This window comes from Oenanthe melanoleuca, chromosome 1, assembly GCF_029582105.1.
Source record: "Oenanthe melanoleuca isolate GR-GAL-2019-014 chromosome 1, OMel1.0, whole genome shotgun sequence".
In the NCBI taxonomy this organism is placed as follows: domain Eukaryota; kingdom Metazoa; phylum Chordata; class Aves; order Passeriformes; family Muscicapidae; genus Oenanthe; species Oenanthe melanoleuca.
The window spans coordinates 109,506,699-109,531,475 of record NC_079333.1 but is presented as its reverse complement, the minus strand read 5'-3'; the positions used below and the strand labels follow the sequence as shown (position 1 = coordinate 109,531,475).

General features: G+C 38.1%; 1 protein-coding gene across 3 annotated transcripts in view; it reads left to right on the top strand.

Moving 5' to 3' along the window:
* The first annotated feature begins 21 nt into the window (after positions 1-21).
* The window catches only part of TTC3 (tetratricopeptide repeat domain 3), a 50,983-nt gene continuing 26,227 nt past the window's right edge, over positions 22-24,777 (top strand). Inside the window, exons 1-18 of one of the 3 annotated variants that reach the window (XM_056510103.1) lie at positions 22-119; positions 1,535-1,620; positions 2,945-2,990; positions 4,150-4,282; positions 5,265-5,349; positions 6,180-6,233; positions 7,781-7,901; positions 8,301-8,386; positions 8,604-8,698; positions 9,871-9,933; positions 11,064-11,118; positions 11,737-11,899; positions 12,395-12,440; positions 12,958-13,078; positions 14,685-14,739; positions 21,483-21,543; positions 22,747-22,813; positions 23,950-24,066. In XM_056510103.1, coding sequence (XP_056366078.1) covers positions 1,546-1,620; positions 2,945-2,990; positions 4,150-4,282; positions 5,265-5,349; positions 6,180-6,233; positions 7,781-7,901; positions 8,301-8,386; positions 8,604-8,698; positions 9,871-9,933; positions 11,064-11,118; positions 11,737-11,899; positions 12,395-12,440; positions 12,958-13,078; positions 14,685-14,739; positions 21,483-21,543; positions 22,747-22,813; positions 23,950-24,066 — 1,443 coding nt within the window. In that variant the 5' untranslated portion in view covers positions 22-119; positions 1,535-1,545. Of the gene's footprint in view, positions 120-1,534; positions 1,621-2,944; positions 2,991-4,149; positions 4,283-5,264; positions 5,350-6,179; positions 6,234-7,780; positions 7,902-8,300; positions 8,387-8,603; positions 8,699-9,870; positions 9,934-11,063; positions 11,119-11,736; positions 11,900-12,394; positions 12,441-12,957; positions 13,079-14,251; positions 14,358-14,684; positions 14,740-18,907; positions 19,673-21,482; positions 21,544-22,746; positions 22,814-23,949; positions 24,067-24,777 lie in introns of those variants that run through there. The other 2 variants (XM_056510275.1, XM_056510193.1) reach the window with 2 other exon arrangements.

Sequence of the window (24,777 nt, the reverse complement as noted above, 5' to 3'; positions counted from 1 at the left end):
CCTCCGATTGGCCGCGGCCCGTGACGTCAGAGGGCGGACGGCCAATGGGCGGTGCGTCCGGCGGGCGGAGCGCGCTGGGGCGGCGGGAGCGGTGGCGGCAGTGTGGCGGGAGCGGAGCGGTGCGTGCGGGCTGGATACGGGGATACGGGGATACGGGGATACAGGGATACGGGGATACGGGGATACGGGGATACGGGGATACAGGGATACGGGGATGAAGGGAATGAGCGAGCGGTGGCTGCTCGGCCGCCTTCCCCCGCGCCTCGCCCTACCCGGGACCCCCGCTCGCTGCCCGGTTTGTGTCCGGCAGCGTGACTCGCCCCCGGGCCGCCCGAGGCGGAGCGCGGTGCCGGGAGCCGCTCGGGGCTGTCGGAGCAGCGGCACGGAGCGGGCGGTGCCGGCGGGATGGGACTCGGCAGCGGCGAGCCTGGGGTTTCCGGGATCGGCTGGAGGCGGGGGAGCCCGGGAGCTGCTGGGACAGGGCGTGATTCCCGGGGTGTGCCGTGATTCCCGGGATGAGCCGTGATTCCCGGGATGAGCCGTGATTCCCGGGATGAGCCGTGATTCCCGGGGGTGCTGCCGTGATTCCCGGGGTGTGCCGTGATTCCCGGGATGAGCCGTGATTCCCGGGGGTGCTGCCGTGATTCCCGGGATGAGCCGTGATTCCCGGGGGTGCTGCCGTGATTCCCGGGATGAGCCGTGATTCCCGGGGGTGCTGCCGTGATTCCCGGGGGTGCTGCCGTGATTCCCGGGGTGCTGCCGTGATTCCCGGGATGAGCCGTGATTCCCGGGGTGCTGCCGTGATTCCCGGGGGTGCTGCCGTGATTCCCGGGATGAGCCGTGATTCCCGGGATGAGCCGTGATTCCCGGGGTGTGCCGTGATTCCCGGGGGTGCTGCCGTGATTCCCGGGGATGCTGCCGTGATTCCCGGGATGAGCCGTGATTCCCGGGGGTGTGCCGTGATTCCCGGGGTGCTGCCGTGATTCCCGGGGTGTGCCGTGATTCCCGGGGTGTGCCGTGATTCCCGGGGGTGCTGCCGTGATTCCCGGGGGTGCTGCCGTGATTCCCGGGGGTGCTGCCGTGATTCCCGGGGTGTGCCGTGATTCCCGGGGGTGCTGCCGTGATTCCCGGGGGTGCTGCCGTGATTCCCGGGGGTGCTGCCGTGATTCCCGGGGGTGCTGCCGTGATTCCCGGGGGTGCTGCCGTGATTCCCGGGGGTGCTGCCGTGATTCCCGGGGTGTGCCGTGATTCCCGGGATGAACCGTGATTCCCGGGGGTGCTGCCGTGATTCCTGGGGTGTTCGGCATCCCGGGATGAGCCGTGGTTCCTGGGGTGTGCCGTGATTTCCGGGGTGCTCGGCATCCGGGAAGTGCCGTGATTCCCGGGATGCTGCCGTGAATCCCGGGATGCTGCCGTGAATCCCGGGATGCTGCCGTGATTCCCGGGATGCTGCCGTGATTGGAAGCGTTGCACAGCTCCTGTTCTTCTCCTCTTGTCTTTCTCTGATGTGTTTCTCATCTTCCCTTTCCCTCAGGGTGATGTGCCATGGATGATCGTATGTTCACATCCCTCGGTTATGCCTTGGCTGTTTGGAAGGATGATCCGTCCTACCTAGACCTGGTACGTGGGGTTGCAACTGGATGGGAAACTTGCAGGATGTTCCAGTGGGGTTTTCACCCAGAGCAGCTGTGGCTGCCCCTGGATCCCTGGAATGTTCAGTTCCAGGTTGGACACTGGGGCTGGAGCAGCCTGGGACAGTGGGAGGTGTCCCTGCCATGGCAGGGGTGGGATGGGATGGGATGGGATTTATGATCCCTTCCAGCTCTTGGTTCCTGTGGGATTTCAGCTCTTGGTTCCTGTGGGATTTCAGCTCTTGGTTCCTGGGGAATTTCAGCTCTTGGTTCCTGGGGTTTCACCTCTCTACAGTGGCTTCAGCATTGCCCCTCCTTTGTCCTTCTAGTCTCTTCCAATCTGATGCATTTCTTTGTCCCAGTAAGGCTCTGCTTACTTAATCCCAGAATCCCAGTTTGGGTTGGAAGGGACCTGAAAGTTCATCCCATGGCAGGGACACCTCCCACTGTCCCAGGCTGCTCCAGCCCCAGTGTCCAGCCTGGAACTGAACATTCCAGGGATCCAGGGGCAGCCACAGCTGCTCTGGGAATTCCATCCCAGCCCCTCCCAGGAACAATTTCTAATTCCCAATATCCCATCCAGCCTTGGGTGTTTGCTGCTGTCAAAACAAAACTCTTAAAGAGTTGTCAGTTGTCTCTCAAAATGAGCTGATTTTTAAATCGCAGTTGATTTTTTTCCCTCTTTATTATTGTGTGTCCTGGTCTATTAAATACATGAATTTCATGGTTTCTGCATTTCCTGTGATAGAGTGTTTATTAAATCACACATATATCATGTTTGTTAAAATAACAGACTTTGTAGGGACCTATAAATCAGAATAAATAATTTCTTCTTCAGCTTGAGGTGCTCAAATGGGACTTAAAGCCCTTAAAAGACACATGAAATACTAAACCAACTCCTCTTATTTTGCTGTAGATGATTCTTTATAAATACACATTCACTGTCAAAATATAATTACTATTTTTGATTTTTTTTTTAAACCTGTGTAATCTTCTTAAACCTTTAGGTTTCATCAGGTGCTCTTGAACATGATTTTGCTGCCTGATTTTTGAATTACTAATTCCTAGAATCCTCTTCTAGTATGATTGAAAATATTGTTTAAATGAGTAAAGCTTTTCCTGTCCACTCATAACCATTAACCTATGGCCATTTTTGAAATGGAGATGCAGGTAAATAATCTTTTTTTCTTCAAAACAAAATCCTTTCTTTGTTGCTGGCTGGGATTTCTTTCTTTGCTTTTTGGCTGTGCAATATTACAAATGGTAAATATGTAAATATATAAGTAATTGTTGTTTTTTTGTTTTTTTTTTAGGGTCATAAAAATATTAGACAGCCAGTGCTGCATAATCCTAAAACAGGTATAAAAACTAAACCAATATTCTTCCATTTCTTGGATCTTTGGATTGTTATTTGCTTTTATTTTTCCTTCTTCTGCTTGAAAATTAGTTCATGATTATTTCTGAGCAGAAACATTGTTCTGTTACCCTGGAACAATTGTCATCTGTTTCTCCCAATACAACTTAAATACTCAGTAATATTTACATAAAAGCTGTGAGGGTGGAGATTCAAGGCTTGTGTTTTAGCTGTGTAGGTGTAAAGACAACTTCCAGTTGATTTTTTTTTTTTTATTACAGGAAAGTTTTGCAGTAACAATTAAACAAAAAATCCCGGTTGCAGAAAAACAGGTGGCTCAAATTCAGAATTAAATTTTCTGCACAACCCCCTAATTTGTGGGAATAAACAGACGAACAGCTGTGGAAAGGCAATTTTTGTGCATTTTTGTCCATTTTTGTGCATTTTTGTGCATTTTCAGACCCTCAGGTGATGCTGCTTTGCTCTGAGACCACCTGAAACCACCCCAATAATCTGAATTTCCCTTTTCATTTCCTTCAGAGGACCTGAAGCCACCTCAATGGTCCAATTTAATTTTTCATTTCCCTGCACCCCTCCCTGCTCCATCCTGATTCTGGGATGCATTTGGAGAGCCCTGAATCAGGAAGGCTTTGGAGGACAAACCCTGATGGTTTTGTGCCCTGTTGCCCTGGTTTTATTGTCCAGAATAATTCATGGATACAGGTGGAAAAGGCTGATTTTTTTTTTCCCTGGAGAAGAACATTCCCTTCCAGCCCAGCAAGGAGCTGCATTTATCCATTTTTATCCTAATTTATCAATTCAGAACACAGGAATGCAAAGCCTTCCAGCAGCTCCCTATTTTTAATTCCATAAAAATCCCCTCTCCCTTTTCCATTTAAAAACCCCCTCAAGTTGCCAGGTGAGTTCAGAGTGTTCAGATTCCCTTGGTTTGGTTTGGTTTGTCAGGAATAGAGGCTGGAAATAATCCTGGATTTTAATGTTTACTGGCCCTTTGGAATGCCTGAAATAATGATTTATCTTAATATTTATTGGCACTTTGAAATGCTTGAATTAATCCTTGATTTAAAAGTTTACTGGCACTTTGGAATGCCTGAATTCTGCACTGTAATTCCCTTTTTTGTTATTTTTTTTTTCCCCTTGGAGGAGTTGATGCCTGTGAGGCGTGGTGCAGACTGCCTGTGGAAAAATTAAGGGAATATTGCAATGTGATCAAAATCTGGATGTTCTGGTCTTTGCTCTTCAGCAGGGAAAGCATTTCCTTCATGGGTGAATATGAGTGAGTAGCCACAGTTTCCAGTTTTCCTCCAAATCCTCCCATATTTCCCTTTTCCTTGTGAAAATTCCTTGGGTACTTCCATCAGGGCTCAAAGTGTTGGTTGAGGTCAGAAGTTCTTGAATCCACAGGGAAAAAAAATCAAATATTAATGCTGAGTTTCTGAAGTTTGGAGCCTTTGGGAATTTGGGGTTTGGAGCCTTTGGGACTGTGGGGTTTGGAGCCTTTGGGACTGTGGGGTTTGGAGCCTTTGGGACTGTGGGGTTTGGAGCCTTTGGGACTGTGGGGTTTGGAGCCTTTGGGAATTTGGGGTTTGGAGCCTTTGGGACTGTGGGGTTTGGAGCCTTTGGGAATTTGGGGTTTGGAGCCTTTGGGAATTTGGGGTTTGGAGCCTTTGGGAATTTGGGGTTTGGAGCCTTTGGGACTGTGGGGTTTGGAGCTTTTGGGAATTTGGGGTTTGGAGCCTTTGGGGATCTGGGAAGTTGGACTTTGGGGGGTATTTCAGTATTTATGGGTGAGTAGCCACATTTTCCAAGAGGATTTTCCTCCAAATCTTCCCATTTTTCCCTTTTCCTTGTGCAAATTCCTTGGGTACATCCAGTAGGGCTCAAAATGTTGGTTGAGGTCAGAAGTTCTTGAATCCACAGGGAAAAAATAAATATTAATGCTGAGTTTGTGAAGTTTGGAGCTTTTTGGGAATTTGGGGTTTGGAGCTTTTGGGACTGTGGGGTTTGGAGTTTTTGGGATCTGGGAAGTTGAATTTTGGGGGGGTATTTCAGTATTTTTTTAGCTGCTGACTTTTCAAAAGCAGCTCAACCTTTGCAGCTCCTTTTTAATTCCTATTTTTCTTCCTCCTCTGAAGGGCTTGAGGTGCATTTTTTAATTCTCTTCCTGAGATGTAATCTCTCCAAATATTCCTAATTAACACCCTGTAACACCTTGGGATTTGTCTAAATAATTATTTTTTATTTTTTTTTCCCAACAGTTTGCTCCTCCTGTGCTGGGACTTGAAGATAGTCACTGATTGCAGTGTTTTGGAAAAAGCTGCTGATTTAATTAAAAACGTTGTTGTAAGTCCTGGATTTCTTTAAATTTTCAGATATATGTTAATTAAATCTGTCCCTTTACCCCTTGGGATTATATCCTAAATTAAACATTTCCTTTTGCTGGAGTGAAGACTTTATTTGATAATTGAGTTGCAGCTTTCCAGAAAAAAAAACTGTGGCCTAGGCTTTATTCCAGTTGGGATAATTCAGGAAATATTTGCAGTCACAATAAAGTTGGTGGATGAATGACTTTTTTTTTTTTTTTTGTTCATTCAACAAATGTTACTTTAAATTTGCTGAGTTAAAAAAGAAACAGGAAAGTGGAGAGGAGGATGTGAGGAATCTTCTCAGCAGCTGAAAGGATTTGTTGTGGGTTGGTTTTTTTTTTAATTTAATGTAACATTAATTAAATTTCATGTTTTTCTTAATTTTTTTTTTTAATTTCATGTATCAAACATTTTAATTCTAATGTATGTAACATTCTCATTTCTTGAAATTCCCTGCTCAACCCCAAGCTACATATTTTATTTTATAACACATTTCTTCTTGAGTTCCTTTTCATTTTTTGGGTTGTACATCCAAGAGTGAAATGGATTTGGAGGAGCAGATTTTGGGATGGTTTAATTGGATCCTTTGGGATTTAGAGAGCAGCATCCAGGAATTTTCTCTTCCCATGGCAACATTTATTTTTCAACAAAAATCTGGAATTCAGCTGCCCCAGTGCTGGTGAATTCCAGCAGAACAGGAAACTTTACTGAGCTGAACCTGAGCAGGCAGAAATTCAAATTATAATCTTAAAATTTTTTAATTTTGATTTTTTAATATTTTTATTTTTTTTTTTATCCTTGTTCCAGAACATCCCACACTTCATCAGTGGCATCCTGAGGATTGGCAATGGACTAGAAAATGTGAGTTTCTGGAATTGTTTTGAAGATTCCCTGAAATTCCTCAGCCTGAGAGCCTGGGAAATCTCCTGATCCATTTTTTTAATTTACAAAATCCATCTTCTGCTAGAACTGAACCCATTCCATTTTCCACTCTGGGCTGTGCAGATCCTGAATTTCCCTGTGTTTGATCCCAATTCCCAGTTGGAAAAAATTCAGTGTGTTAAATGCCAAAGCTAAAATAAAAGCAATGAATTAAAAAACCAACATTGCAGCTTGTAGGACCGAAAAAAAAAAAAAAACCAGACTAAACACAAGTGGGGATTCCCCAGGTGCTCTGTTTTTGGGGATATTTATCTTAGTCATGTGATTTTTTTTAAATATTATTTTTCAACAGCCATAAGAAGAGGTTTCTAAATCAAATTTGAGGGGGTTTGTATTATTTTTTTAATTATTTCAATCATCACAAGGAGGTTTCAAAATCACATTTTAGGGGGTTATAACTTTTTTTTTTAAATTATTTCAGTCATCACAAGGAAATTTCTAAATGATATTTTTAGGGGTTTATCTTATTTTTAAAATTATTTCAATAATCACAAGGAAATTTCTGAATCACATTTTAGGGGTTTATAAATTTCTGAATCACATTTTAGGGGTTTATATTAATTTTTTAATGATTTCAGTCATCATGAGGAGGTTTCTAAATCACCTTTTAGGGGTTTATAATTTTTAATGATTTCAGTCATCACAAGGAAGTTTCTGAATCACATTTTAGGGGTTTATTAATTTTTTAAAAATTATTTCAGTCATCACAAGGAGGTTTCAAAATCACATTTTAGGGGTTTATAATTTTTTTTTTAAATTATTTCAGTCATCACAAGGAAATTTCTGAATCACATTTTAGGGGTTTATTAATTTCTGAATCACATTTTAGGGGTTTATATTAATTTTTTAATTATTTCAGTCGTCATGAGGAGGTTTCTAAATCACCTTTTAGGGGTTTATAATTTTTAATGATTTCAGTCATCACAAGGAAGTTTCTGAATCACGTTTTAGGGGTTTATTAATTTTTTAAAAATTATTTCAGTCATCATGAGGAAATTTCTAAATCACATTTTAGGGGTTTATATATATATTTAAATTATTTCAGTCATCATGAGGAGGTTTGTAAATCATATTTAGGGGTTTATATATTTTTTTATGATTTCAGACATAACAAGGAAAGTTCTAAGTTACATTTTAGGTGTTTTTTTTTGTTTTGTTTTTTTTTTTTTTTTAATGATTTCAGTCATCACAGAGAAGTTTCAAAATCAAATTTGAGGAGTATTCATTTCCTTTTCCAATCATTTCAGAAGCTCCCAAATCAAATTCTGACATTTGAATTCTTCCTGCTGCAAGTTTGCTTTGATTCTGTGACTCTGCTGTGCTGGAAACCTCTGAATATTTGCATTTATTTGCTGTTTTCTCTTTAAAAATCAGCTCAACCCTGAGCAAAAGCAGCACTCCAGCACTTTGCTTTGTAATTAATGACTTTTTCTTGATTTTATTTTATTTTTTCCCAATGGAAACAGGGTTGCTTCTACATTGAAGAGGCCCTGAACTGGGTCAGGTGTGCAGGTGGTGCCAACATCCTGCAGAGCCTGGAGCAGCTGGAATGCAGTGGAGTCAAACTTGCAATTCTGTTCAGTGAGTGTGAGTATTTCCACTCCAGAAGGGCCAAAAACGAGTAAAAAAATAAAAAAAAATAAAAAAAGAATCACCTTGCTCGTAGAAATCATGAAATAATTAATGTTCTTATTTTCACCCTGATAAGAAACACTGAATTTTGCAGGCTGCTGTTGCCAGATTTATTCACTTTTGTGCTTTTGGTGAGAGTTGCTCAGTCTCTGTGTTTTCCTGAATTTTGTCTCCAGGTCAAAAATGAGTAAAAAACAAAAAATAATCACCTAGAAATCATGAAATAATTAATGTTCTTAATTTCATCCTGATAAGAAACACTGAATTTTGCAGGCTGCTGTTGCCAGATTTATTCACTTTTGTGCTTTTGGTGATGAGTTGCTCAGTCTGTGTTTTCCTGAATTTTGTCTCCAGGGAAAACTTTCATCACCAAAGTGGCACTGGAAGGTCGTGACTTAGAGGCAGAATTTCAGGCTCAGACCTGTGAGATCTCCAGGATGGTGAGAGCAGCTGCCAGGATGTGTTTGGGTCTGGGATTATTCAATCCTGATTATCAGAATTATTATTGTCCAAACACCCCAATTATCCCAGCGGGATGTTTCCAAACTTGAATATTTCATTCTGATAAACAATTCCCTTTACTGCCTGAAATAATTCCCTTTATCCTGCTGGACTGGATGGGTTTGGGGGTTAAATTGTGTGTCCTTGGTGCCACAGCAAAGTGAATTCATGAAGCAGAGAGGGAATGCAGAGTTCTCCCAAGGAGCCCTGGGCTGTGCCATCGTGTCCTACACCAAAGCCATCGAGCTGTGGTAAGAGCTCACCTCAACTCCCCACATTTACCCCACTTTGTGCAATTTTCCACTTTAATTACAGGCCAAATGTTACCTATTTAAAAAAAAAAAAAAACAAAACTATAATTATTTTTTATTCCGTTTTTAGTTGTGGTGTTTTTTTGGTGCTTTTACTGCTCTAAAAGTTCTGTTAGGGTTTCAAGTGGCCAAGAGGAAGAGGAGCAAACCTGCAAGAAAATGGAATTATTTGGGGTGTTTGCTCTCAAAATACTGCTGCAAATATTGCCAATATTTATCATTATTTATCCTTACTCCTGTGATGTAAAAGGAATAAAGAACAAATATTGCCCTGCCTGCTCTTGGCAGCTCTCAGGCTTTATTTCCTTTGAAAATCTTTAATTTCTTCCCCTAAAGGCATTTCCTGAAAAGCTCTGGAGACTTTCCTGGGCTCTCTAGGAGGGGTGAAAAGGGAATTTTTTGGGAATTTTTTCCCCTTCCCTTGGAATATCAGCAGGGTTGGTGTGTTCCCCATTGGTGGTGTGCTCATGAAAATGCTCATTTTACTCCTCCTGGTGCCTGTAAAATGCAGGAAAATTGATAAAACCCCATTTCCCACAAAACCACACTGTGCAAAGAGTTGGAATTTTCATTTTGAAGACAATTACACCCTGAAAAGGATCAGGATTTTTTATTTATTTACCCTCCCTTTTATCCATACCCAGGCCTCATCATGTACAATTCAATTTAACCCATTAATTTCTAACATTCTGTGAATAAATCCAATTTAATACCCATGGTTTTGATCCCAAATTTAAGGTGATTTCAATTTTTATGCCAAATTGAGTTCCTTGTATCAAGGCCAAGAAGGGAAAAGCAGAATTGGGTGGAAAAACAGAAAATTCTGTGCCTGAAAAAGAGCAGAGGAGATTTCCAAGAACTGCAGAGCTGAGCTGCTTTTTAAGAGGAGGCTGAAAATAATTTTAATTAGTTGGAAATTGCATTAATGAGCCCAAATCTTAGAAATGATCCCACAATTATAATGAACATTCCCAGTGCAAACTTGTAAACCTGTGGAGTTTTTGCAGGCAAATCTCATTTTCAAAAAATTTCTTTATTTTTTTTTTCTTCTCCTTGGGGTTTTCAATAGGAAAAATCATTCTTAACTTTTTATAATCTGATTTTTTTTCCAGCCGTACAAACCACTTGCTGTATGGAAACAGAGCTCTGTGTTACATTCTCACTGGGCAGTACATGTGAGTAGTCATGCTAAGAAAATTGGATTTTTTTTTTTTTTTTTTTGAAGCTGAAATATCCATTTTTTTCCCCCAGAAATCCCTGGATTCTGACTGGATTTTGGGAGCCTTTTTTATATGATTTTTTTGGGGATTTTTGCATTTCTAAGTGTGAATTTTGGGGCATTTTTCTGTGTTTTCAGACTGAATTTATCCTGGATTTTTCCTGATGGTTTTCTCTATAATCCATGGAATTCTGGCCAATTTTGGGTTGTTTCAGTGCAGATTTCAGGAGTTTTGGGCCATTTTTGGTGCCATTTTAGGGATTTTTGGGCCATTTAAAGTCACATTTCCTCCAGATATTTTTCCCCCTCATTTTCCCAGTTTTTTCCTCAGCAATCCCTGGATTCTGGCTGAGTTTTGGGACAATTTTGCGTCTTTCATTGTAATTTTATGACTTTTGGGACCATTGTTCATATGATTTTTTTGGGATTTTTGCATTTCTCAGTGTGAATTTTGGGGCATTTTCCTGTGTTTTTAGACTGAATTTATCCTGGATTTTTCCTGATGGTTTTCTCTATAATCCATGGAATTCTGGCCAATTTTGGGTTGTTTCAGTGCAGATTTCAGGAGTTTTTGTGCCATTTTTTAGGGATTTTTGGGCCATTTTAAGTTGCATTCCCTCTGGATTTTTTGACCACTCATTTTCCTAGTTTTTTCCTCAGAAATCCCTGGAATCTGCCTGGATTTTGGGGCCATTTTGGGTCTTTTATTGAATTTTAGGACATTTTGGGACCATTTTTCATACGATTTTTTTGGGATTTTTGCATTTCTCAGTGTGAATTTTGAGGGATTTTACAGAGTTGTTTAGGCTGAATTTATCCTGGATTTTTCCTGATGTATTTCCCAATAACCCCTGGAATTGTGACAGGTTTGGGGTGTTCCATGCAAATTTTAGGACTTTTTGGGCCATTTTCAGTTGGCCTTTCCCACCCAAACCATTCCATATTTCTATGAGCTGCTGTTCTATCCAATTTTTAATTTTACCTTCTCATTTCTTATATTTATATTTATGCTTTTTTACACCAACCTGGTGATTTTTTTTAAGGTATAAATAATAAATTATTCTTCTTTCCCCTCCCTTCCCTCAGGAAAGCTGCAATTGATGGGAAAAGAGCCATAATTCTCAAGTCTGATTGGCCAAAGGTTGGTTTCTTACATGTTCCAAAATAATTTTTTTGGCATTTTAGAGCAGGTGGAGAACCCAGAGCTGATTTTTAATGAGTGAACACAGAGTTTTGGGGACTGAGAATTCTGCCTAGTGCATTTTGATGGAGTTTTTAAATTTAAAATGTTATTTTGAGGTGCCTGGCAGTGTTGGTACAAGGTGCTTGGTGTGTGTAAAGACAGAAGAAAATGATTATTGTGTTGTGAGTTGCCAGAATGCTTTAAAAAAAGTAGGATATAAAAAAAAATAAATCCTGATTAATGGCCAACAGGTATTTCCCAATATTCTTGGCCTGCAGGAGAGTAAATAAAGAACATTGCAGAGTAGCTGAGATTAGGGGGAAAAGCAAATTTGCTCTTCTCCAAAGCAGAGAAAGCAAAAATAAAACCCAAATTTGCTTTTTTTTCCAGGTGATTTATCCCTCTTTCACTGCGCTGAGCACTTTAAAAATCTGATTTTCCATCAGCTGAGAGCAGTTCACTTTCTGAATTCTAGAAAATCAGATTTTTTGCTGCCACTGCAGCAGGTTTGGGTGTAAATCTTTTTCTCCTGGGTGTGGCTAAAACCTTGAAAAATGGCAATTTTTGTGCTCCTAGGGTCACCACCACTACTGCAAAGCCCTGGCTCTGCTGGGCAGGACTGAGCTGGCCCTGGAGGCCAGTGAGAGAGCCCAGGAGCTGTGCCAGGACAACCCCCAGGGGCTCAGGCAGCTCATCCAGCAGAGTGAGAAATTCAAAAAGACCCTGCAAGAAGCCCATGGTAATTCTGAGTCAAATTGGGAACTTTGCTTTGAAACCCTTTTTTATTTTATTTTATTTTTTATTTTATTTTTTATTTCATTTTTTATTTTATTTTTTATTTTATTTTTTATTTTATTATTTTTTATTCTATTTATTTTTTATTATTTTTATTTTTTAATTATTTTTATATTTTTATATTTTTTATTTTTTAATTTTTTTATTTTATTTTTTATTTTTATTTTTGTATTTTATTTTTTATTCTTTATTTTATTTTATTTTTTATTTTATTATTTTGTATTTTATTTTTTATTTTTTATTTTCATTTTTTAATTTAATTTTATTTTTTTATTTTTTTAAATTTTATTCTATTTTTCATTCTATTTATTTTATTTTTTTTATTTTTTATTTTATATTTTATTTTTTAAAATTTTATTGTATTTTTTATTCTATTTTTTATTTTATTTTTTATTTTATTTTTTATTTTTAATTCCTCCTGCTTTGGTTTTTTCTGTAGGTGCTAAATGTGAACAGAAGGCAAAGAAACCTCAGCTGGAGAAAAAGTAAGGATTTGGCAAGTTTGGTTTGGTTTTAATTTTTTTTTTTTTTTTTTTTTTTATTTTTAGTTGTTTAGTTTTAATGTTTGAGTGATGCATCATGTGGAAATTGCCCAAATTTTGTTGTCTGTCAGTAAATAAAAATGGAAGCCATAAATTGATCAGGATTACAGAGGATTTTAAATAATTAAATTATCTTGAATATCCAAAGCAGTGTGGGCAGCAGGGCCAGGGTATTTTTCACAATTAATTGCCATTATTAATTATTTTTAAATATATAAACTTAATCATTCAATTCCAGTGCCTTTTGTAGAAAATATTGTGATTTTTTTTTTTTTTTTTGCTGTTTCTGTATCTTTGCACAAGTTTGAAGCTATAAAAAATGACTGATAAAAAATATATTTATGGGATTACACCTCTAATAGGGGTGAGATTAATTTGTATTAATCTGTTTTTTTTTTTTATGTTGTATACATGTGAAATATGGAGAAAAGCACAGGGATTTTCTCTTTTTCCACACCAGAGTCAGCTCTCCTTCAAAATCTCCTTCAAGAACCTCCCAAGAGCAGAAAGTAGAAAAAAGGAAGAAGAGAACCCAGGCTGAGCCCAAACATCCCCAGGGGCCTCCAAAACAGGATGCCAAGGTACAGCTGGAAATTTGGAATTTTGGAAATTTGGAATTCTGGAAACTTGGAAATTTGGAATTTTGGAATTTTGGAATTTTGGAATTTTGGAAATTTGGAAATTTGGAAATTTGGAAATTTGGAAATTTGGAAATTTGGAAATTTGGAAATTTGGAAATCTGGAATTTTGGAAATTTGGAAATTTGGAAATCTGGAATTTTGGAAATTTGGAAATTTGGAAATCTGGAATTTTGGAATTTTGGAAATCTGGAATTTTGGAAATTTGGAAATCTGGAATTTTGGAAATCTGGAATTCTAAAAATCTGGAATTCTGGAAATCCTGATGGAATCTTGTGCTTGGAATTCTGGAATTCCTTCAGCAATTGTGCATTTTCCTGGGATGTTTCCTCCCAAACCCAGCAGAGAAATTGGGATTTTAAGGAATTGGGAGTTCAAAGGAGGAGGTGTAAAAACACAGTTATGTTTTTACTTTTAATTTTTTTTTTTTTTAATTTTAATTTCGAAATTTTTTTAATTTTGAAGTTTTTTAAAATTTCAGATTAATACATTATTATTAATAATTATTATTAATTTGTGGTATTTCCTCCCATTTCAGCAGAGAAATTGGGATTTTAAGGAGGTGGGAGTTCAAAGGGGGAGATGGCCAATATTATGTTTTTACTTTTAATTTCTTTTTTTTAATTTTGGTTTTTAAAATTTCAAATTAATATGTTATTATTAATAATTATTATTACTTTGTGACATTTCCTCCCAAACCCAGCAGAGAAATTGGGATTTTAAGGAGGTGGGAGTTCAGAGGAGGAGATGGCCAATATTATGTTTTTAATTTTAATTTTCCTTTTTTTTCTTTTTAACTTTTTCAATTTTGTTTTAAGAATAAGTTAGTATTAATAATAACTATTACTTTTAGATTTACTTTTATTCACAATAATAGTTAAGAGAGGTTTGTGACATTTTTGTCTTTGCTGCTGCTATTGCAAGATAATAAATCATAATTTATACGCTACAATATCTATTATAATTTATAATTTAGCCCACGAAAAAGGAGAAAAGCTGCCTAATTCAGGCAAAGCTGGTAAAAAAAGTGAATTTTTGGGCAGGGCTGTTTGTGCTCTCCGAGCAGGGGGAGGGCCCTGGGCAGTGACGTGGCCCTGGGAAAACGAAACCAGAGCAGGAAATGGAAATTTTGGAGTTTGTGGCACAGAAAACCAGCCTGGGAAAGTCCCAGCAGTGCTCTGAGCTTTTCCTTGATTTCCTCATGAAAATCTCTCTGCAGGGTGTGAGTCTGGCTCATCAATAAGTGGCTGTGCTGAACTGGTGGTTGGCAGATTTGTGGGTAATAGAAATTGAGACAATATAAAAATATATAATATATATACAATATATATATACATAATATATATACAATATATAAAATAGAAAAGCACTTTGATTAATGAAATTATTCTTTTTTGCCTTGTGCTTAAGAGCACAATACAGCTCATTTTCATTTCTTTTGTTGCTCAGGGTGGTTTTTTTGTTTGTTTGTTTTTGTTTTCTTTTCCTTTGTTTAAATCCAGTGAGGGAGATGGATTTGGGTTTTGTAATCTGATATTTTTGCCATCAGGTGGTTGAGCCCCAGAGAGCAGAAGGCAAAGTTTCCACGCTGGAGGAGCCTCCAAGTGAGTTTTATTTTTGCTTTTTACCAAGTCTGAGCCACTTCTTCCTCTTCTGCTGCCATAATTAATAACCAGAATTGAATTTCCTGTTGTTTCCACAACAAAAGCAATGATCTTTTACTTCTTTTTTAAACACATCTGTATTTCTGTCTTAATTCCTCAATACTTTTGTAATTTAAATCTCCTTGACTGAATTCAGGATCGAAAGTGAAATTAAAATCTGAGTCACAGGCTGGAAATGTTTTCCCTCCTCCTGAGCCAGGATCTGAAAGGATCTCAATTGAAGAGGAATCTGTATTTCAGTATTTACAATTAATTTGTGGTTAATAAAAGCTCCAGCAGAAAATAATTCTGCAAGTAAAGAGGGAAGGGGCCACAAATTATTTGGCAGAGTGGATTTTTGGCTGCAGACTCTGAGAGTTGTGTGATTTCTTCTTCATATCTGGGGTTTTTTTTTTTGCTTTTTTTAAATAAATGAATCATTTTATAGAGAGAACTCTCACCCCCTAAAACTCCCCCAGAGCCAGAGTTACTTTTATGCACTGGAAGTGAAATTCAGGCAGTTCTGAGCTTCAAAGGGAAATCCTTTCCTAAATTTTCCTGGGGGTTTTCACCACCTGCTCTGACATATTTAAATACCTGGGGAGGTGGCAAAGCACAGAACACTTGAAAATTGGCTTTTAGGAAACCACTGAAGGGGTGTTAGGAAATAATATTTTTAAATGAGCAGCAGGAGGAGTGATCCTGACCCTGGGAGCTTTGTGAACACCTTGAAGGGTTTGAGGATTTCTTGGAAGATGGGGGAGGGCTGCACAGGAAATCTCAAGATGTTTTTGTTGGAAAGATGCCAAGGCTGGGAGAGTTGGGATTGTTCAGACTGGGAGAGGTTTTTTGGAGTGCTCAGAGCCTGGAGGGATCCAGGAGAGCTGGAGAGGGACTGGGGACAGGGATGGAGGGACAGGACACAGGGAATGGCTGCAGAGTAGGGTTGGATGGGATTTTGGGAATTAGGAATTGTTCCCTGGCAGGGTGGGAAACTCCTGCTTTGCTAAATCCCTTCTCCAGGGGGAGTCTGGGTGTGGTGGGTCCAGTTTTAGTGACAGAGCTGGGCACTGGTTTGTGCCCAGGGCTTTCTGGAGGTGGAATTGATCTTCCTGGGAGTTTGTCCCTCAGGATGAAGGATGGTAAACCCTGAGTTACTCGTGGGTCTTCAGAGAGACAAGAGCAGTAATGGGCTGCTGTAAAGTTGCTTATTGCATAAATGCAATATTCATATTTATTCTGTATGCAGTATTATCTTTATTGCAGAAATGCAAAGCTTGAAGAATTCAAAGTATTAAAGTCCATGCTAAATCTTTCTGCTGTAGAGTCCTGAGCAGAGGCAGCAGCAGCTCCCTGGTATTTCTTCTCCTCTCCTTTTTCCCCCCTCTCCTTTTTTCCCCCCTCTCCTTTTTTCCCCCCTCTCCTTTTTTCCCCCCTCTCCTTTTTTCCCCCTCTCCTTTTTCCCCCCTCTCCTTTTTCCCCTTCTCCTTTTTCCCCCCTCTCCTTTTTCCCCCTCTCCTTTTTTCCCCCCTCTCCTTTTTTCCCCCCTCTCCTTTTTTCCCCCCTCTCCTTTTTTCCCCCCTCTCCTTTTTTCCCCCCTCTCCTTTTTTCCCCCTCTCCTTTTTCTCCTGTCTCTTCTTCTTCTCCCATGTGTGTGCTGCTAGTGGTGATGATGGTGATGATTGTGATTTTTTTCATTCCAAGGGTTTTTATTGGTAAATCATCTGTTGCCTGGAAAGGCTGAGCTGGAACAGAGACTGGACAGAGCAAAAGGATAAAACAGGAATTTATTGAAAGGATTCACCTTGGCTGGGGCTGCACCCAAATCAAATCCAAGGTGGATCCTGGTCATGAGTTTTACACTTTTATCAGTTTTGGTTCACCCACACATTGGGCTCAGTTACCCACCCACAGCCCCAGGCTATGAAGTCTCAGCCCCTGGTTTGCCCCTTTTCCCTCACTGCTGTTTCTGCTTTTTGGGTGTCCTTGGTTCTCCAAAGGGATTGTTCTGTCCAACCACCCTGAGAACAGAACTCACTCACACCTAACGTGGAGTTTCAGAGTTACACACCAAGCAGCAGAGATTGAAAAATACAAAAACTAAAACCCAAGGCATCAATCCAATGAGCTAAAAACAAACCTCAAACATTCCTCCTTCACCTATTAGCATCCTAGTTTTAAAACACAAAAGTGGTGTTGATTCTTATACATAACTCATAGAGCTCTTATCTATTCACATAAATGTTCTGTCTGTTCCATCTAGAGAAGGCAAACAATGTTTTACTGTGTTTTTATTATGTCTGGGGCTAAGTTTCTGAACTCTTAACTAGGCTTGAACTTTATATTAGATTCTTTTTACTCTCTTAAGGCACTTAAAGCATATTCTTAGTTAAAGCTAAGCTTCATATCTATGTGATTTAATATTTCTACTTATTTAAAACTAAAGCTTATACTTCTGTTTCATGTCTGTGTGGTTTAATATATTTTGATTTCTCTGAAGGCTTTAATTCAATCCCTGCATTCTTCTCCCTCTCTGAGAAGTTTTACACACTCCAACAATTGCTATAGGTAAAAAAAAATCCTGTATTTCTGTTGATGGAGATAATGATTAGAGAAAGGCATTTTAATCAATTTATTACACAATATAAGTGGTAATAACTGATACTTGGGTGTGGAAACTAAGACAGAGAGTACTGTGGATTTAATTAGCATATCAGTTTGATAACCAGGGTGCCTTGGCAAGAGCAAACAGAGCTTTGAAGATTACAAAAAGATTGAATCATGTCTGGCTGACAGGAAAGAAGATTGAATCAAGTAGAAATGTAGTTTGTCTGTGAGATGTTTAATGAAAAAATGTTAAAAAAATTACTGCCTTCCTAAAAGTGGTGTATGAGCACATGTAGCTCACAGAAATTTGGGTTCTGATCACCATCAGTAGTTCCTGTCTCTCTCACAGTTGTGGATAATTGAGTGCACTGTTGGTTCAGGCAATAGTTTAATAATGATTATTTTTTAATAATGGAGAAGAGAAGGCTCCAGGGAGACCTTAAATCCCCTTCCAGTGCCTAAAGGGCTCCAGGAGAGCTGGAGAGGATCTGGAGCAAGGACACAGGGAATGGCCTTGAGCTGAAGGAGGCAATGCTGGAACCAGCCAAACCCAAATTTTCTAATCTGAAGGATTCAGCAGCTGCCATTCCTTATCCTCAGTGCTGAGCCCACCCAGAGACCTCAACACTTGTTCTCCTGGAATTCATTTCCATGCAGCCACCTCTTCCTGGAGCTCCTTTCATGGCCCTGGAAGGGTTTTTGGGCTTGTGTTTACTGAGCCCCCCCAAAATTTGATTTCCTTGAGCTCCCCTGTGGGTGTGTGCTCTTGTTTCCTGTGGTGGCATTTTGCCCCCACCCCTCTGTATTCCTCATTATCTGCCCCCCCAGTTTCCAGCTGTGTTCAGCATCTCCTGTGTCTCTCTGATGTTCCTTTATCTCCTTTGCAGGTTGGGCTCTGAGCTCTTATCCCCCAATTTCAGGGAACTGAGAATTTCCCTTTTCCATGGTGTCTGTCAGACACAAAGTGCCAGAGGATGAAATTGGGCATTAAATTAGAAATTGTTCCCTGGTAGGGTGGGGAGGCACAGGAGGGATGGAGAAGGGGGAAGGTGGCTGAATTTTGGAGGAATTGAGGAAATAAAAGGGATAATGCTGGGAGATCTGCCAATTCTTGAAAGAAATGGGTTGAACTTGGTGTTATAAATGATGTTTTATTTGTCCAATTAGTCAAACAACAAGATTAAACTTAGCAGCAATTATTTTTTTATTTTTTTAAATAGCAACACTTGTATATAAATTAACACAATCAAAGTATATTAGATACAGGTATTTGAGCATATAGAAAATTTGGCAGTGGTAATTTAGTGTAATTGAGGTTTTTATACAGTATAAGCAAAACCCTCATGTTAATAATCAAACCAAAAATCCCACTTTTACACTAAATGCTGATACATATTAATGCAGAACCTTCTGGAAGCTCCTCCTGGTTTCTGTTCCTAAACTCTCCATTGCAGGCAGCACAAGCACTCTAAGCTTGGGGATAGGTAATTAAACAAATGTTCCACAATAAAACATTATTCAAGTTTCATGCCTGGAATCATCCCAACTTGGCCCATTCCAGGGTCAAAACTTTTTATTTCTAGATGCTGCTTATCAAATACTCCCCCCTAACATCTGGAGGATTCCAGCTGCTTTGTCTCACCATTTTGTGGTTTTTTGTTGTTTTTTGTTTTTTGTTTTGCTTTGTAACAATTATTTTCTGTTGATATGATTACAGTTTTGCTGATGTAGTTACAATTTAATTAGCACAAATCACATTTATCACAGGGGGGCTGAATTTTGGAGGAATTGAGGGAAGGAAAGGGGATAATGCTGGGAGAGATCTGCCAATTCTTGGCCAGAGAAATGGGTTGAATTTCAACAAACTCGTGTTTGTCCCATGTTTCTGCTTCATTTTCACTGCTTTATTTTCACTTTCTGTTCTCCCTTCCTCCTCCCCCTCGTTTTGTAGAGAGCAAAATATTTGATTTGAAGGGAGGAGGAGGCTCCCAGTGACTGGCTGGCCCCAGTTTGTTGTGGGTGGGGAGGAAAAGTCTTTTTTTTTTTTTTTTCTTTGCCTTTGTTCACTGAACTTGCAGGAGTTTAATGGAAAAGAACTTAATGCTACATTTTATTATTGTAAAGTTATTGGCCTTTTTGATTTATTTTTCTTACTACTTCCTATTTTTGGTCGTCATGTATTGTTTCTTTGAGCTTGTGTATATTTTTATTAAATATCTTTGGTCACTCCTAATGGAAAGTGTTAGGAAAAGTAATACTACTTCTGATATTTTTAAGTGTTTGTGGGGTAAGTAAATGATGTTTTCTTTGGAATTAATACATTTCCTGAAGTATTTTAACTGTAAATCAGCTGGATTTGCTTGTTACCTTTATTTAAAAGTTTTTTTTATTTCATCTGGGAGCTGCATTTGAAGCTGGGTGTTGTAGGGGAGGAGTTGTTTCTATGGGAATTGTTTCTGCAGTAATTTGTGTTGAATGGCTTTTGAAATTGGATCCTTCAGTGCAAAAATAATGCTGATTGATTTCTTCCTTGAGATGGTTTCTTGTCTTTTCACTGAGATTTTGTTGTGTTACATTGGGTTCCTTAAGGGAGAACAACACATAAAATGAAGAAAAGGTGAAATTCCTCAGAGTTTGGATGGCTAAAGGATGAAGTGCTGGAGGTGTTTCAGGAAGATTCTGATTTTCTGATCATTTCTGATCATTTCAGTTCTATCCAGAGGAATCTGTGGTTATTTTCAGTGCAGCTCTGCAGCTCCCAAGTGCTCCAGCACCAATCCACTCCAGGAGTGTCCCTGAGACAATTCTGAGCGTGTGACTCTTTGATTTTGGTGCTGATTCATTGAAATTCGGGGTCATTAAGGAGCTTTGGTGCCCCTGGGCAGGATTTACCTGAGGAATGTTCTGGGACACTCCCTTGCTGCAGCTCTCAGGGCTGGGCTGGGCTTTTCCACACTCCTTCAGTATTTTGTGTTCCCAGTACTCTGAGGATCATTTTTAAGCACTAAAATTTCATGTATAACACAAATAACTCCTTCTTCTATTCCCAAGTTTGATTTTTCTGGTAGTTGAGCTTAGCAATAACCCAAAAGTTGCAGTCCAGGTGCTGGGTTGTTTTTGCTGTGGGTGTGTCCAGTAAAAAAGATGATTTTGCAGTTAATGGCAGGAATTCCTGGGTTTGTCCATCACAATTAAACAATAAACCACATTTTCTCTTTCTTTGTTGCTCAGGAATTGTTTCCCCAGTCGCTGTTCCACAGCAGGGTTGGATCTCTGCAGTTCTGATTAAAATTTTTGTGAAGTCTTTGATGTGAAATTTGTGATAAATCCTTGCTTGTTTTGTCATACATTTGTAGCCAGCACTCAAAAAATAATCTGTTTCTATTTATTTACATTTGAGATTGACAGGGCTTGGACTTCACTCTAACTCAAGGTTTTGAAGAAAAAAAATTCATCCTCATAATTTTTTTTAATAGAGAAACTTGGACTTCCCTAGGGATCTGTTATTCCATTTGAAAATTCTGATTGGTCACTAAAAGTATAACAAAAAAAAACAAACCCAAACTATTTTAATATAAAATATTGCATAATTCTATTTTATAATAGATAACCTGGAATATAATGCATGTATTCTAATACACAATATTAATATATAATAGTAGTAGTAGTAATAATAATAATAGTAATAATAATAATAGCTATTAATAATTATAGCTAATAATAATAATAATAATAAATTAATAATTGGAAATCCATGTATAATATTATCAACTCTGCTTTTATAGGACAGACTGATTTCTTTAGCCTGTAGACAGCTTTAATAATCTCAATTTTGTGAAGTCAGGTCATACCTTGCAGGATTTAAAAATTCTTCTATTTGTTTGAAATCTTTCCCCTTTAGGATTTTATTAATCCTGTTTCCAGTTGAACAAAACTAAAATCAATTTTGTGGTATTAACACCTTTTGGTTTGTGTTAGTTTTGACCTTGTCAGTTTTTAAGATCTGCAATTTCTAGAGCCAAATGTCAGTTCCAATTTTTTTGTTTGCTTATTGTAGATAATGATCATTTTAATTAAAATCCTTTTCCTCTTTACAGACCAAAGTCAGCAAAACAAACAAAAGCCCAAAACCAAAAGTTGTGACTATGAAAAGATGAGGTAAGAAATGCAATTTATTTCAAAATCTATTATTATTTTGAGTTATTTTATGTGAGATCAGCACACCTTGGATTTACTGCATGCTCTTTACTAAAGGCTTTGTGTAATTTTTTACATCCTGATAGTGGATAATGTCCCCAGAATTCCAATTTTTCCAGAGTTACTACTTGAAAACTGAATATCTTCCTTGCCCAGCTGAATTTTAGTAAATGAAGGCACAATTTGAATATTTGCTGTTAAAGCAGAGTTTTGTTTCAGTTGTTACATCCAAAGTTACAGCAATAATTGTAACTCACTTCACCTCCTTTCCAAGGCCAACTTGGCACCAAATAATTTTTCAAACTCCTCTGGCACTCCCTGAGCTCAGGAAAAAGATGAATTCTGGTTTTGTGAGTTTTATGTAAGAAAAGAACTTTGTTTGGAGTCCTTCAGTTGTTTGTTGGCTCCAATTTTCACTGAAAGCTCCATCAAAAATCTGATTTTAAGGCCAGGGATGCTCCTGTAGAACAGGAATGTGAATGGGGCCAAAATTCAATTAATGAAGGTAAAACTATAGATTTGATGGATAATATTTATGTTTATTATTTATTTATTATTTATTATTATTTATTATGTTTAATATTTATTATATTTATTACACTTCAAACAGAGTTTATCAGAGGAAATCATTCATTATTTCCAGTGCTGCTGGGGCCACCACACTGCAGAGATTTTTGGTTGTGTTCAGGATCAGAGTGCAGCAAAATGAGTTTTTTACATGGAAATTGGGAAATTTCCATTAAAAATAATTATTTCAAGGTTCAGAAGAGCCCAAATCTTCAGGAAACTTGATTATTCCCAGTCCTGATCTAAGTGTGGCCAGAACCCCAGATTTCTTTTCATCACTATTTATTTCAGTACAATCCTGTTGTTCTCCCATAATTTTTTGAGTGCCAGTGTAGGTAGGAAAATAGAAATTTTGCCACAGGAGAGGTCATTTAACTGAGTTATCAGTGACTTCTTTTTCCTTTCACTGCAAGGAAGGGAAATTTATCTCACTTTATTTCATTTATTATGGAACAAATCCTCTTTAGAGCAGATGAACCAGCTCCAAAATTGCTTCTCTGCTGGGGGGAGTTGTGAGACCTGTGAAAACCACAATTTATTGGGAATAAATTGAGATTTAAAGCACATTTACAAACCCTTGCTGCCTGTTTTTTGTAGGGATCATGTGGATTTGAAGGGGGAGTCTAAAGCCATGGAGGATAAAAGTTTCTGTGCTGTGCCACAGGTAATGGGAATTCAGCCTTAAATTGGAGGTGATTTGTCATTTTTTAGGAACATTGCACAAAATTTTGGTTAATTCCAAAATTTAATTCTCTGTGTTCTGCTTGGCTTTGGTCAGAGGCAGAAATTCTGTGGTTACACTGATTTAAATTGATTTATTCTGTACTTTTCTTCTTCTGTAAAACCTGGCTGGGATCATTCAGGGATTCAAATTTCTGCCTAAATGTTTTCCAGTGTTGGATTGGAAATAACCAATTTTGTGGAATGGCCAATTTTTGTTGGAAACACTATGAAATTCAAACATTGAGGGAAAATTCTCTTTCTCCAAGAAATTCCTGAATTCATGGGAATGCACATAATCAATTTTTTCATCCCTGTTAATTGGGGAGTGCAGATACCAAAAATCTGATTAAATACCTCACAGGACAAAAGTGAATTTAGGAGAAGGTTCTATCTGCACTAAGACCCCTTATTTCATATAAAATACCTCTTTTTGTTTTGCTAATTCATTGCTGGTGTTGAAAGAAACATTTTCATTAATTTAATCTGCTCTATGTCATGTAATTACCAGGAAATTAATATAATTTATAACTGCATGGGGCAGGAGTTTTAACAAATGAAAATAAATCTTCATTATTTACAGTGTCACTGCTGGAAATTCCTGCAGATTTCAGGAAGTATCAATAGTGAATACAAAATATAATTTTAACATAACATAATAACAAAAAACAGAATAAAATAATGAATTCTGAAACTTTCTAGCTCCAGCTGAGCTGGACACAAAGTGTTGCAGAAGGAAACAATTCTCAGCTGTTCCAAAAACATTTGGATACAAAAAGTGAGGAAAAGCAGAAGTCTGGGCTGTGCTTTTGGGGTTTTTATGTGGAAGAAGAATTAGAATGATGCTTGAACTGAAGCTGCAGCTTTCTGGGGAGAAATTGAGAATAAAAACCAGATTTTTCAGAGATTAGCAGCTCCATGAAAATGTAATCCAGGAGTTTTATAAAAATGCACCTCGTTTGCTACTGGAAAAGTGAAATTGTGGTCAAACAATTTTGAAAACAAAACAAAAAAACAACAAAGAAAAAGAAAGAATAATGTTATTTTCTTTTGATCTTACTGTCTTTTTAAATCTTCCAGGGGGATTTCAGTGCAGATGTCAAGTCCCTGGGGCTGGAGGCTGGTGCAGCTGTGGTGGACAGTAATAAACCTTCTTTATTGCCCCTGCTGAAAGCCTTCAATACTCCAGCATTCGTGGTAAAACCTCTTATTTTATCCCCAGAAATTCAAATTTATGCATTCAACACCCTTCCTTCCCCCATACCAACCCTGATCATTGTGCTGGCTGCAGGGCCAAATGTTCTGCAAATTGGGAGAGAAGGGGGGTGGAAAACCAACCCAACAGCAGCACAGGATGGGTTTTGGGTGCAGGGTCAAAATATTTGCCAAATTATTATCATCATCATCATCATCATTTATTATTATTATTATTATTATTATTATTATTATTATTATTATTATTATTATTATTATTATTATTATTATTATCATCATCATCATTATCATCATTAATAATAATAATATTGTTATCGTTATTATTGTTGTTGTTATTAATATTGTTGTTTTTATTATTATAATATTATATATTATTATCATCATCGTTATTATTATTATCATTATTATCATCCTCATGATAATTATTATAATTATCATTATTTATATTTTTATTATTTTGGGTGCATTGTCACAATATTTGCCAAAATATAATAATGATAATAATGATAATAATGATGATGATAATAATAATAATAATAATAATCATAATAATACTAATAATAATAATAATATTCGTTATTATAATTATTATCAATATTTTAATTTTTATTATTTTGGGCACAGTGTAAAAATATTTATTTATTTATTTATTTATTTATTTATTTATTATTAGTACATCCCAACAGCAGCACT